Genomic DNA, 12,686 nt, shown 5'->3' with positions numbered 1-12,686 from the left:
TGCCTCACCCACATTCCTGCTGTGGGTTGAGCTATCTTTTATCTGACTGTTCCCTTGGTTGTGTCTGGTTGCCCGGTCTCCCAAGGTCATTCCCACATACGATTACCGTGAGGTCCTTTCTTGCAAGGAACCTCATAGAGCACCTTTGTTCTGCATGGCAAGCCCTTGCATTGGGGGGGACGGCAGCTCAGAATCCTCATCTTTGGGGACTAGTGGCAGGGCTCCTGTTGATTACTGGACAGCCCTGCTGTAACTGCCTGCAGGTCCTCGGATGTGGTTCATCCATTAACTCTGGAGCAAACTGCTCACTGTTGGTCTCCTCATCTGAGCTCACCATGACAGGTATGGGAATCTAGCACTTCCAAAAAAAGTAATAATAATCTTAAGTTGTTGTTTTTTTCCCCTTGTAGCATTAGGAGACAAATGTTGATGTGCTTAGAGATTCACCAAACTCAACAAGGTTAAAAAAAAGTCACTATGGTAAACCTCTGATTTAAAAAGCTAGTTGGGAAAGAAGGATTATCTGTTAAAGCTGAATGTCTGTCAAACTGAGAGTTTATCTTAATCATAAAAATGAGTAGGCAGAGCAGGTAAGCAGGGCAAAGCTTTCATGCATCACCCTGTCTCTCCCCTTTTCTCTTCAGCAGATCCCATCTGCCCCTAATCTTTCCAACATCTTTCTTTCCTCAGCCACTGCTGCTGTTACCCCAGTGCAGCATATACTTATACAGCACATTGTGTCTGTCCAGAGTCCACTAAACAAAGGTTAACTAAATCAGGAGCTTGCTGTACTAAATTGTGTTATTGATGTAAGTGATAGGGCCAGATTTGGCTGCAAAAATCCAGAAGCCCATGAGACTACAGAAAAGGATGCAGGACACTCCTAACATTTTGCTTCTATCTAAACAGCTTAGCCCACATCATCAAAATATATTAATATCTACCTTAACATATTCATTTTTCCACTATTTAATTCTTTCTTCTCTTAATTTCAGGATTTTTGCTTTTTACTATCTACAAGAGCTGGAGGTCTAGGTATAAACTTGGCATCTGCTGATACTGTAGTTATATTTGATTCTGACTGGAACCCTCAGAATGATCTGCAAGCTCAGGCTAGAGCACACAGAATCGGACAAAAAAAACAGGTTTCAGATTTAAGTTCTAAATTAATTGTTGGATATATCAGAGCATAATAATTTAACATATGTTCTCCATTTCATCTCTGTTAGAGTCATTGAATGGTTAATCAAGGTAGTTAAAGATGCCCTATTCCTGTGGTTCATTGCTGTGAATTGTAGCTCCTGAAAACAGACTAGGTAGCCCATGACCCATTGGGTCACCGTTTCAGAGATATTTCCTTACCTAAATAGAGAAACAGAATGACCAAGGGCAAAAAAGCAGTAGGAGTATGAGTGACTTGTGACTTGCTGCTGGTTTCCCCATTAACTTTGCTTATGGGAAGCTGGCAGGGAGCATCAGAAATCTTCCTCCCTCCCTCCCTCCCCCCCTCCCTCCCACATATAATATAGGCTTGTGCCATTTGCCCTCCTCTCATGACCCTCAGGAGAGCCCCAGTGAAGCCGCCGCCGCCGCCTCCTCCTCCTCCTCAACTAAGCGGCAGAACTGCTTGCCACTTTGCTGGGCAGAGGTGGAACAAAGGGAGCCGTGAACCATGAGAAAAACATCCCCGCTCCCTATTCTGGCGTGTCCCCAAGGGCCTCCTCCCTTGAAGGAAGAAAAAGGCTCACCCGTTGACCACAGGTGCTCCCCCAGCCAGCCCTATTTCTCCAGAAGGCATCCAAATTGCTCCTTCATCCTTCCATCAGCACCCACAGCTGTTAAGAGATTTCAGATTTCTGCCTTGTTTCCAAAGCAGCCTTGCCACCAGCTGATTGGGTGCCAGGGGGCAGAGGGAGGCAGGAAAGAGGTCGGGGATATGCCCATGATCATGTGACCTGGGCTGACCATGGCGGCACAGCAGTGCTGAAGCAACCACAAATTCCCCAAATTTCAATCCTACAGGAATAATGGGTCCTGAATTTTGGACGCATTCTGTAAATTAGCCCATTTGAGGTACCTTGGTTCAAAAATTGTTGCCCTATGATGCACCATTTCGCCCAGTTAATGGTTACAGACATGCAAGTTTTAGTAGTATATAGATATGTCATATTGTTCATTTAGCTACATATATTGAATGGTTTAGATACAGGTAGTCCTCGATTTACAACGGCAATTTCCATTGCTAAGTGATGCAGCGGTAAAGAGCGACTGCATCACTTAGTGACAGCAATCTCTGCAATCCCGGTTCTCATTGTTAACTGAATCCCAGAGTCATTAGGAAAGGCAACTTCCTTTCAGCCTCCCACAACCAAAGTCAGTGGGGGAGCTGGCAGGAAGTTGCAAGTCCCAGGCAGGCAGGTAAGTGGCTGCTGCCAGGTGGGGGAGGGAGGAGGTGTATGGGGGACGGTCAGGAAGGGTGTGCAGTGGTGCACAAGAACACCATGCTGGTCAGGAAGGCTATGCAGAAGTGCACAAGCTCTGCTCATGTTGAGGATGCACAAGGGTGAGTGAGAGGTGCCACACAGGTCAGGGAGGGTGCACGAGAGGTGCCGTGTGGGTCAGTGAGTATGTGGGAAAGGTACCGCATGAGTCTGGGAGGGTGCACAGGATGCGCAAGTGGTGCGGCATGGGTTGGGGAGGGTGCATGAATGGCCGGCGCAGTGCAAGTACAGGGGCTGGGGAGGGTGTGCAGGTGGGGGAGACTTAACCCAGCAACTTGGCAACCTTCCCTGCTGGCTTCCCCATTGACTTTCTGGGGAAGTTGGCAGGAAAGGTTGCAAGTGGTGATCACGTAATTTTGGGGTGCTTGGCGACTGGTCATAAGTGCACATAGGTTGCCAAGCACCCAGACCGTGATCACGGGGTTGCTGGGACAACCGTAACTCCAAGGACAAGTCACAACCACTATTTGTTCACACTGTCATAATTTTGAACAGTCGTAAGCTGAAGACTACGTGTAATTAATTCAGATACAATACATTTTTGCAAGTAATAAAATGCATATTGCTCCATTTTAACATTTTTTTTATTAAAATGGGAAGTAAATAATAACTTCTGTTTTGCTATGTAACTCTTAAATCTTTCTTTGCTTTATCCATAGGTTAACATTTATCGTTTAGTGACCAAAGGATCAGTAGAGGAAGATATTTTGGAAAGAGCCAAAAAGAAGATGGTTTTAGATCATCTAGTCATTCAAAGAATGGACACTACAGGAAAGACTGTATTACATACAGGCTCTGCACCCTCTAGGTATATAGTTTTTTTTACAGAAGCTCCCCAAAGTATAAAAATAACGTGTGAAATAGTTAGATGTAGTTCTTTTGAGAAGCTCCTGATATTTTCTACAGATAGTTACTTCCACAGATTATCAGAAAAATAGTGGAGGATTCACTCAAATCACCAAATGTCCAAGCTATATACTAGCATGCTAGCCTTAGGCTGTCTGAACTAAATCTCTTGGTTTCCCAGCTAGAACATGCAAGCTCGATAGGCTACAGGTAGTCCTCGCTTAACAACCGTTCATTTAACAACAGTTCAAAGTTACAACAGCCTCAGAAAAATTGCTTTACAACCTGTATTTTCACTTAAAATCGCAAACCGTTGCATCACCCCTGCAGTCATGTGATTGTGATTTGTGGCCTTTTTTACAACGGTCATTAAGTGAATCACGTGGTTAAGCAAATTCTGGCAAAAAATGTCCATTGGAGAAGCTGGATTCTACAGATAGTAAAACTGATCGTAAAATCTGATCTGATCACATGGAGACTTGCTTAACAACTGCCCCACTTAATGACCAATTTTGTGGTCCCTATTGTGGTTGTTAAGTGAGGAGTACCTGTATTTGCTTTCCCTTCCTTCAGTTTTTCTGCCCTTCTACAGATATGTCAGTGAGCATCCTGATTTCTCTTCATTCCTGTATTACTGGGGTACGGAAGAAGATGCCTTTCTGTTGCTTCATTCTTCTACAGCAACTATTCTGAAGACCCCAAATTGAAGAAGTTGCTCAAAAAAGGAAGGGGAAAAAATGGTGGAGGGAGGTTCAAAACAAGTAGAGATAGGCATTAAGGAAGAAAAGAATGTGAGCAAAATAAAAATTTCTTTTTTGTTGTTGTAGAGTATCAGGGACAGGGATCTAGAGGATTAAAAGCCAGCTACAGTGGTACCTCGGGATACGAACTTAATCCGTTCCGTGACTCTGGGCGTATCCCGAGTTGGTCGTAACCCGACGCAAATTTCCCCATAGGGTTCAATGTAAATCCGGTTAATCCGTTCCGCCCTCCGAATTTGGTCGCGCCCCGAAGCAAATTTTCCCATAAGGTTCAATGTAATTACCGTTAATCCGTTCTGGCATCCGCGGACCACGCATCAGGGGCAGGAAAACGGCCGGGCGCCGCGCCGCACGGCGGGAAAATGGCCACGGACCACGTGTCAGGGGTGGAAAAATGGCCGCGGACCACTTGTCAGGGCGGAAAAATGACCGTACCCTGAGGCAGAGTTCGCACATTGAGGTAAATTTTTGCGACCGGAGCTGGTCGTAATCCGAAAAGTTAGTTAGTAGAGGCATTCGTATCCTGAGGTACCACTGTATATCTGACTGTATTTGTTTAATATTTATTTATTATGATAATTTAAAGGCTGCTGAACTCCAGGCAACTCTAGGCAGCTTACATATTAAAAGCAAGAAACAAGAAAAGGAGAGTACAGAACATACGCATCCAGAAAGAAAAAAAACACACATAAAAACAATTAAAAAAAAACTCTACAGGGCTCAACAACTACCCTATCCCAAGGCCTACAAGAATAGCCAGATTTTTAATGACTTTCTGAATATTGGGGTGGGGGGGGAGCCATATGGATCTCTAGTGTTCCAGAGTTTAGGCACTGTGACTGAAAAAGCAGACTTCCTAGGTCCTTAATTGAGAAGACCTGGAGCTCGCCCAGTTTTCTTAAAACTATTTCTTTCATTTTCAGCTCTACTCCTTTTAACAAAGAGGAACTATCAGCTATTCTAAAGTTTGGTGCTGAGGAACTTTTCAAGGAACCAGAAGGGGAAGAACAGGAACCACAGGTACAGGCAAATTAACTTCCTTGCATTTTATTTACCTGTAATTTTAAACCAAAATTCAGTTGTTTAGCTTTATTTCATGTTTTTAGGAAATGGACATAGATGAAATATTGAAGAGAGCTGAAACACGGGAAAATGAAACTGGACCATTAAGCGTGGGAGATGAATTGCTTTCTCAGTTTAAGGTATTAACATGCATGTTTACTTGGAAATAAGTGTTTCTAAACTTGATGGTATTCATTTCCACATAAGGATACATAGGCTCGAGTTTAAATTAGTTTAGCCTTCATTTCCATTATGCCAGACCTTCTAACACAAAGGAATAGAAATAATCGAAGCATATTTGGTCAAATGTGTGCAACTATCACAATTAAATGATTTTTGTTCAGTATTTTATTGGTTTGGACTTTGTACAATACAGGTAGTCCTCGCTTACTGACCACTCCTTCAGTGACTGTTCAAAGTTATGATAGTGCTGAAAAAAGATTCATGACCAGTCCTTGAAGTTGCAGCCATTGCAGCATCCCCATGTTCATGTGATCATGATTCGGGTGCTTGGCAACTGTCACGCTTTATACGGTCACAGTGTCCTGCAATCATATCATCGCCATTTGCGAACTTCACAGCCAGCTTCTGACAAGCCAAGTCAGTGGGGAAGCTGGCAGGAAGTCTCAAGTTGCAGTCATGTGACATTACACTTAATGACCACAGGTGATTCGCTTAACGACTGCAGCCAGAGCTGCAGTCTGGTTAAGCGAATCAGGCGCGGTTGTGTCACATTTCACTTTACGACTGTGTTGCTTAGCGACAGAGTTGCTGGTTCCAACTGCAGTTGGTAAGTGAGGACTACCTATACTAGTCATATAAAAACTCTCCTCAGAGTTGTCAATCCAAATTGTTTACATGAAAAATCCAGCTTTTTCCTCTCCCCCAAAACTATCCCTATATCCATATAATCTGTTTTAGAGAGTTCCCACAACTTTATAGATTTTGAAGTTATATGGAAGCTGCAACAAAGGGGAAAAAATCACCTGCCCTTTCTGAGAAGCAGTTCTGTCAGCAGTTCTTAGCTAGGTTCTTTCTTAGCTTACAAATGAAGATATTTAGCCATTAGGGAAAAAACTAAAGGAGAATCAGAATAACTTTGATTATGAGGTATTTGTTTTCTTGCTAATTCTGGTTTTTGGGGATTTGGAACAAAAGTATTGATTTGTCATCTATAAAGATCCAGATAATATTTTAAACAAGGGTTTATTTGATAATTTATGCACATATTGTTTTTTGTCATAAATATATAAGTAAGAGTGTGTACGTTTGTAATTACATCTGATAAAACAATATTTTCACAGGTGGCCAATTTCTCCAATATGGACGAAGATGACATTGAATTGGAGCCTGAACAAAATTCAAGAAACTGGGAAGAAATAATTCCAGAGGTCCAGAGACGAAGACTAGAAGAAGAAGAAAGACAAAAGGAACTGGAAGAAATTTATATGCTTCCTAGAATGAGAAACTGTGCAAAACAAGTAAGCTTGACCTTGGAAAAGGGTTCACCTTTTCATTGTCTTTTGTTTTAGAACAAATTCTATTTGAAATGCTGAATTTTAAGATTGAATTTGAGCACCTCTGCAATCTTTTTTTAAAAAAAAATAGATAAGTTTTAATGGAAATGAAGGAAGACGTTGTAGGAATAGAAGATATTCTGGATCGGATAGTGACTCTGTCTCAGAAAGAAAACGACCAAAAAAACGTGGAAGACCACGGACCATTCCACGGGAAAACATTAAAGGATTTAGTGATGCAGAGATTCGGAGGTAAGGAACACATCATCATCATAATAGCAATAATAATAATATATATTATCTGAACATATTTTAATTGAAAAAGTAAAAATGCTCCCATAGTATATATGTTTTAAATCATATATGTCTGAAAATGGCATTATCTTTTCATTTGTGAAGATGAAAATTTCTGATATATTAAGATTAATAGGTTTTTATTAAGTTGGAAGTTAAAGAGCATGGTTGCATGCTTCTGTAAATTCAAATAGCAGTGGGAATTAATTAGATTTTGGATATATTTTAAGTATATATCCAATACTTATCTTCCCCATTCTTCAAATCAATAAATGATCACATGTTCTTTGTTACTTTGTATTGTCTTGTGTAAAGATAGTATAAAGTATCTGATACTATTTTTATTTATGGACATCAGTTTGTTTTCATATCAATTCTTCATCTGAGCTCTTTTTGTGAGACATTCATTTCTAGTTTGTCATTATTCATTAAGATTTCTAAATCTTTTTCTTTTTTCTAATGTCTGCTTATGTTATGGTTTATTTTAAAACAAGACCAATTTTTTACTTAATTTATCACATTGTTTTTCTTAGGTTTATCAAGAGTTACAAGAAATTTGGGGGACCTCTTGAAAGGTAAAAATAATGAATAAGTAGAATTTCTGTTTTAAGTATAGTGAAATATTCCAATACTACTTTAAAAAACAAACAAAAGGAAAGTATACTGTTCTATGCATGTAACCAGAATTTACTTACTCCTGCAACAAGGATTTTGCTATTCTTTTAAATTCAGTAAATAGAACTGTCCAGTTTAGATAATAAGAAAATAAGAAAAAACATGCAGATAAAAAGAAAAAGATGTGAAGGCTTAGAAAACAATAAGCCCCCCACACACACACACAAAAAAAACAGGGATATTTTTTTCCTATTCTTACCCCTCAGTGAAAATGTTTGGAAATAATTATGGAAAAAAACTTTCTCAGATGAAATATTTTCTTTTAGAATAATGAATGCAGTAAGACAGAATACTTGTATATTGCTGTACTTTGCCTCCAAAATGTTTCCAAGTAACTTGTAATAACAAGACTCTCTTATCTGCAGTATCAGAACACTATAGTTCCTGTACCTAGAGGACTAACATGTAAAAAAGTAGAGAAACAGGCCTCAGTTGAAGCAGACATGCAGTTTTCAGAATCAAAGTCTGTAAAGAGGATAAAAATGAAGTGGGCACAAAATAAGTTCAGAAAATAAGACCAAATAGTCAGTGTGGAAGAATCTAATGCAGAATATAGTGTTTTATTATCAAGATTATTTCTTCTGTCTTCCATTTTAATTTTACCAATTTATCAAGTTAACAGAATTAAGATATCCTACATTTCTTAGTTCTGCAGATTAGTAAATGTAATCTGATTAAATGATACTTTTGCATTTAATAAATGTTTTAAATAATGTACTGAGTTTTTAAATTATACCAGTAACAATTTAGAACTGTAAACTTGTAAATTCAGTTTAATCTATAAAAGTATACATTTGAAAAAAGCTAAAAAATACAAATTAAAAGGAAAAAGCAAACAACACTAAAAATAAGAAAAAAAGAAAAATAAATACAGTGCAACTAAAATGTAAAAGCTTCACTACTTTGCTCTTATATCAAATAATAAAGTTACATTTATACAAATTGTTATAATTTATTTTTAAGCAACAATTTAAAATTAGACCATGTGGAAAGCCCAATTCAAAGGCTAAGAGTTGACAGATTTCCTTGTGCCAGTTTTGGAGCCGGGTACACATACATCCTGCTGCAAAATGCTATCAGCATTTTGGTATCTTGAGCAAGGTTTCTAGGGAGGGAGAAGATTTGTCCTTCCTTCCCAATTCTCCAACTTAAAATTGGTTTACACTGGTAATTGCGTTGTGAAATTAGTTGTTGGAAGGAGTTGCTAAGAGTAAAAGTATAGCAATAGGTTCCTATTCGTTATAGAGAATAAGCTGCAGATTGCTACTCTTATATTTCATTAGCTATGGAAATTTTCCAACTGAATAGCTGAGTTGTAAGGAAAGCAGGCAGAATTTTCAACAAGTCTGTGGATTGGCTGCATTCAGCTTAGGGACCATGGTTGCCACCTGTGGCTTACAGTAGAGCCATCACTGCCAGAACAAGTAGACAAGAAATAATCTGGTACAGCAGGATAAGTAATTGGCTAACAGGCACTACTTGTATCCTTGGTAGTATTCTGCATCCACTGCCCATTCTGTTGGCAACCAGAGATGGAGCTACTACCAGTAGCTATTACTGAAGCTGGATTGATTTCCTGTCCTTCCTTATTAAAAGTTTTATTGAAATGCCTAGCATTTATGGTTTTCCAGTTTTCTTTTATGAAATAAAAGTTTGGTACATTGAAACTAGAATTATAACGTTAATCTGTTACAGATTAGATGCCATAGCTAGAGATGCTGAATTAGTGGATAAATCTGAGATAGATCTCAGGCGGCTTGGAGAGCTTGTACATAATGGATGCTTCAAAGCTTTGAAAGACAACTCATCTGGACAAGAAAGAGCAGGTACAGAGTGCTTGACAACAGCTATATAGTATGAGCCCAAGCAAAGAGTTCAGATGACATCTTTTTGCCCCACAAAAATTCCTAATCCTTCTTGGTCATGCCCTTAAGTTTGTGAACAGGTTATTACTGATATGGCTGACAACAGTTTCCCAATTGTTGTAGTGCTTCCTCCTGCTGCTGTTTCCAGATATATTTGCATCTGTCTAGTATAGTATATTTGTTACCTTAGTACATTACTGGGAACAATCTGGATTATTTACAAAGATAAAAATTTGCAAAATAGTTCTAATATGAATGGGAGACATGATAGACCATTTTCAGTAACTCCCATTCCTTTGCCCCTTTTGACTAATGCTAGATATGCCTGCTAATATATTTCTGGAATGTTACTTTAACTGCTCTTATCTACTAGGATAATTTCTCATTGTGCATGATAAAGCTTACTGTTTTAAGAAACTAAGAATGGATCTGCCTCTATTAAGAGCAGAGAACAAAAAATATAGTCATTCAGGTAGTCCTCAACTTACAACAGCAATTGGGACCGGAATTTCCATCACTAAGCGATGCAGTCATAAAGTGCAATGTCACATGACCACATCACTTAGCGACCGCAATCCCAGCACTCCCCATTGCCTCCGTTAATCAAATCCCACCAGTTGTTAGCCTAGGACCCACCCCAATCCAAGCCATTCCCGGCTTTGCCATCCCAGCCCTGAGCCTCAGTTCTTCCAAGGTAAGGTACTGTCTCCCTTTCAACTCCCCCAACGGCCTGTTTGCCCCCCCCATCTCTGCCCTTTTGGTTGCCCTGCACCCTGCCTTGGAGGCTGGCAAGCAGCCCCAGAACTGTGCATAGCTTGGGCTGCTTGCCACACTGTGGCTCAGGGGCATCTTGGTGTGCAGTGGCTGTAGGACTGAAAGAAGCCCCTAAACCACATCTGTCCCAGCCCAGCCCTGCTGCGCGTAGCTGCCCTGGCCCAGCCCAGCAGTGCAAAGCCACAGCCACCCCAGGAAGCCCCAGCTGGATGGCACAAAGCCCCAGTTGCCCTCACTACCCTGCAGTCCGAGGCCCCTACTGCCCTGCTCTCCACCACCTGTTATTTTACCTGATACTTTTAGCCCAGTCAGCACTCCTAGTTGCTTTGTTTGTATCTGGTGCATTATTGGTTTGTTTTTGGGACACATTTCTTTTAATTGGCTCTACTTCCTTTTGATGATTTTGTGTTGAACTATAGTGCATCTTGTTTTTTCATGTTTTGGAATATCTCTTTCTGTGTGTGTGTGTGTAAAGAGAGAGAGAGAGAGAGAGTCTAATACTTTCCTTTGTTGCATTCTAAATTTAAGGAGGTAGACTTGGAAAAGTTAAAGGCCCAACATTCCGAATATCAGGGGTACAAGTAAATGCAAAATTGGTCATCTCACATGAAGAAGAACTGGCACCGTTACATAAATCTATTCCTTCAGATCCAGAGGAAAGAAAGAGGTTTGTCTGTTTGTACTTGTTTCCTTAAGTAGAAACTCTGACATTCCTATGATTAAGGAATTCAAGTGATTTCATTCACACAAAACAATTTCTGCTTTATCATGGCTGATTTCTGAACTAGCTTCTGATTCCTTCCTGAGCTTGCTAATCCTTTTGCAAATTTAGTGACACCATTAAAGTGACTGTGGTATAATAATCACTGTATCTCACTGCACTCAGAGTCTCACGTTAAAATCTTTAATGATCCCAAAATGATCACAAGTGATTCATCATCTATCAGTTTTCACAGAACTGTTGTTAAGATAAAATAGAGGAGCAAGTTTAAAATGATAATAAATACTTAATTAAACATTATCTGTTCTTCTGTTTTTTATTGCTTGCATTCTATTCTTAGACATTTCTTCTGAATCATACTCACTTTTTGTTTAGATACACTATTCCTTGTCACACTAAGGCTGCTCATTTTGATATGGAATGGGGCAAGGAGGATGATTCCAACCTTCTAATAGGCATTTATGAATATGGATATGGTAGCTGGGAAATGATAAAAATGGATCCAGATCTCAACTTGACACACAAGGTAAGTCCCTTTTTCTATTCATTGAACATAATGTTGCTTGAAAGATCAAAGCTGTTCCTTTAGCGGAGTGTTCATAATGACTTCCCTTGTTTGGAACGGTGTAAATGAGAAATCAGTAGATGCCATAATATCTTATTAAATTTATTTTGCATTTTATATTTTTACTATTTCCATAATGTTGACAGAAAATAAATAGGAAAACATTCTTTTATAGGGCCCTTTACCTTTTTTACTGCCTTTTAATCATCAAAAGATCTCAAAAACACCCAATTGTGTTTGAGGTAATGTTAAAAAATAGCAAACTCTTATTATTACTGACTTTATGATGAACCTATCGTCAGCAGTGCCGCGTAGTAGATTCAGTACAAGTCCATAAAAAATTCTGCCACAAATTGTTATGTACATTTTGCTCCTAGGATAGCAGTGTAATGTACAGTATTATTTATAAGAGTGAATAGCAACCTATATTCAAGTCCATAAGATTCAGTTTCCTCTGTATATCTGAGGTTTTATTTCTTGGTCATGCTGCAGTGTTTGTATGTGCATATGTATTGCACTATATAGATAGATGTAGGGATGGTAAGAAGTTAAATACATTAAAATATTCCACTTTAGTGTGAACAAGAGAGCCTAAAATGGATTATGCAAACCAAGTCAGAAATTTTCAAGAGCTTGGCTTCTGAAATAATTTTACTAGTTAGGGACTTACATTATATTGTGAGCTTCCCAGAATCAGTTTAGAGTCGGGCAGCATCAAATTTGAATCAAATAAATACATAAGTCTATAATGTATTTTCCATTTAGCCTTTCTCTCTCTATCCATTATGTTGATACTGATATATTTTGAAGAAAATATTTTAAATTGTACTTTCAGATTCTACCAGATGACCCAGATAAGAAACCCCAAGCCAAGCAGTTGCAGACCCGTGCAGACTACCTCATAAAACTATTGAATAAGGACCTTGCAAGAAAAGAAGCACAAAGACTTTCTGGAGCAGTAAGTTAATTTTGTTGCCAGCAAGAAGATATCATTGCAGTATGCTGAACATTCAACTTATATAAGTGTAATATATCTGTCTACATTTTCTCCATTTTGAAATTAACTTTATACCTGTCCACATATACAGTGGGGCAAAAAAGTATT

General features: G+C 39.2%; 1 protein-coding gene across 2 annotated transcripts in view; it reads left to right on the top strand.

The window, feature by feature from the left end:
• CHD1 (chromodomain helicase DNA binding protein 1) overlaps nt 1-12,686 on the top strand; it is an 81,296-nt gene that overhangs the window by 54,056 nt on the left and 14,554 nt on the right. For both annotated transcript variants that reach the window (XM_007436521.3, XM_088130290.1), the window contains exons 19-29: nt 996-1,145; nt 3,161-3,309; nt 5,032-5,128; nt 5,215-5,310; nt 6,475-6,651; nt 6,779-6,939; nt 7,515-7,556; nt 9,352-9,482; nt 10,824-10,962; nt 11,392-11,542; nt 12,417-12,539. In XM_007436521.3, coding sequence (XP_007436583.2) covers nt 996-1,145; nt 3,161-3,309; nt 5,032-5,128; nt 5,215-5,310; nt 6,475-6,651; nt 6,779-6,939; nt 7,515-7,556; nt 9,352-9,482; nt 10,824-10,962; nt 11,392-11,542; nt 12,417-12,539 — 1,416 coding nt within the window. The remainder of the gene's footprint in view (nt 1-995; nt 1,146-3,160; nt 3,310-5,031; nt 5,129-5,214; nt 5,311-6,474; nt 6,652-6,778; nt 6,940-7,514; nt 7,557-9,351; nt 9,483-10,823; nt 10,963-11,391; nt 11,543-12,416; nt 12,540-12,686) is intronic.

Source organism: Python bivittatus, unplaced genomic scaffold, assembly GCF_059951505.1.
Source record: "Python bivittatus isolate LINGU-HERP-01145 unplaced genomic scaffold, Pbiv_v1 ctg000850_np1212, whole genome shotgun sequence".
In the NCBI taxonomy this organism is placed as follows: Eukaryota; Metazoa; Chordata; class Lepidosauria; order Squamata; family Pythonidae; genus Python; species Python bivittatus.
Note: the sequence above shows the minus strand (reverse complement) of the source record. Positions and strands in the feature narration are given on the sequence as shown.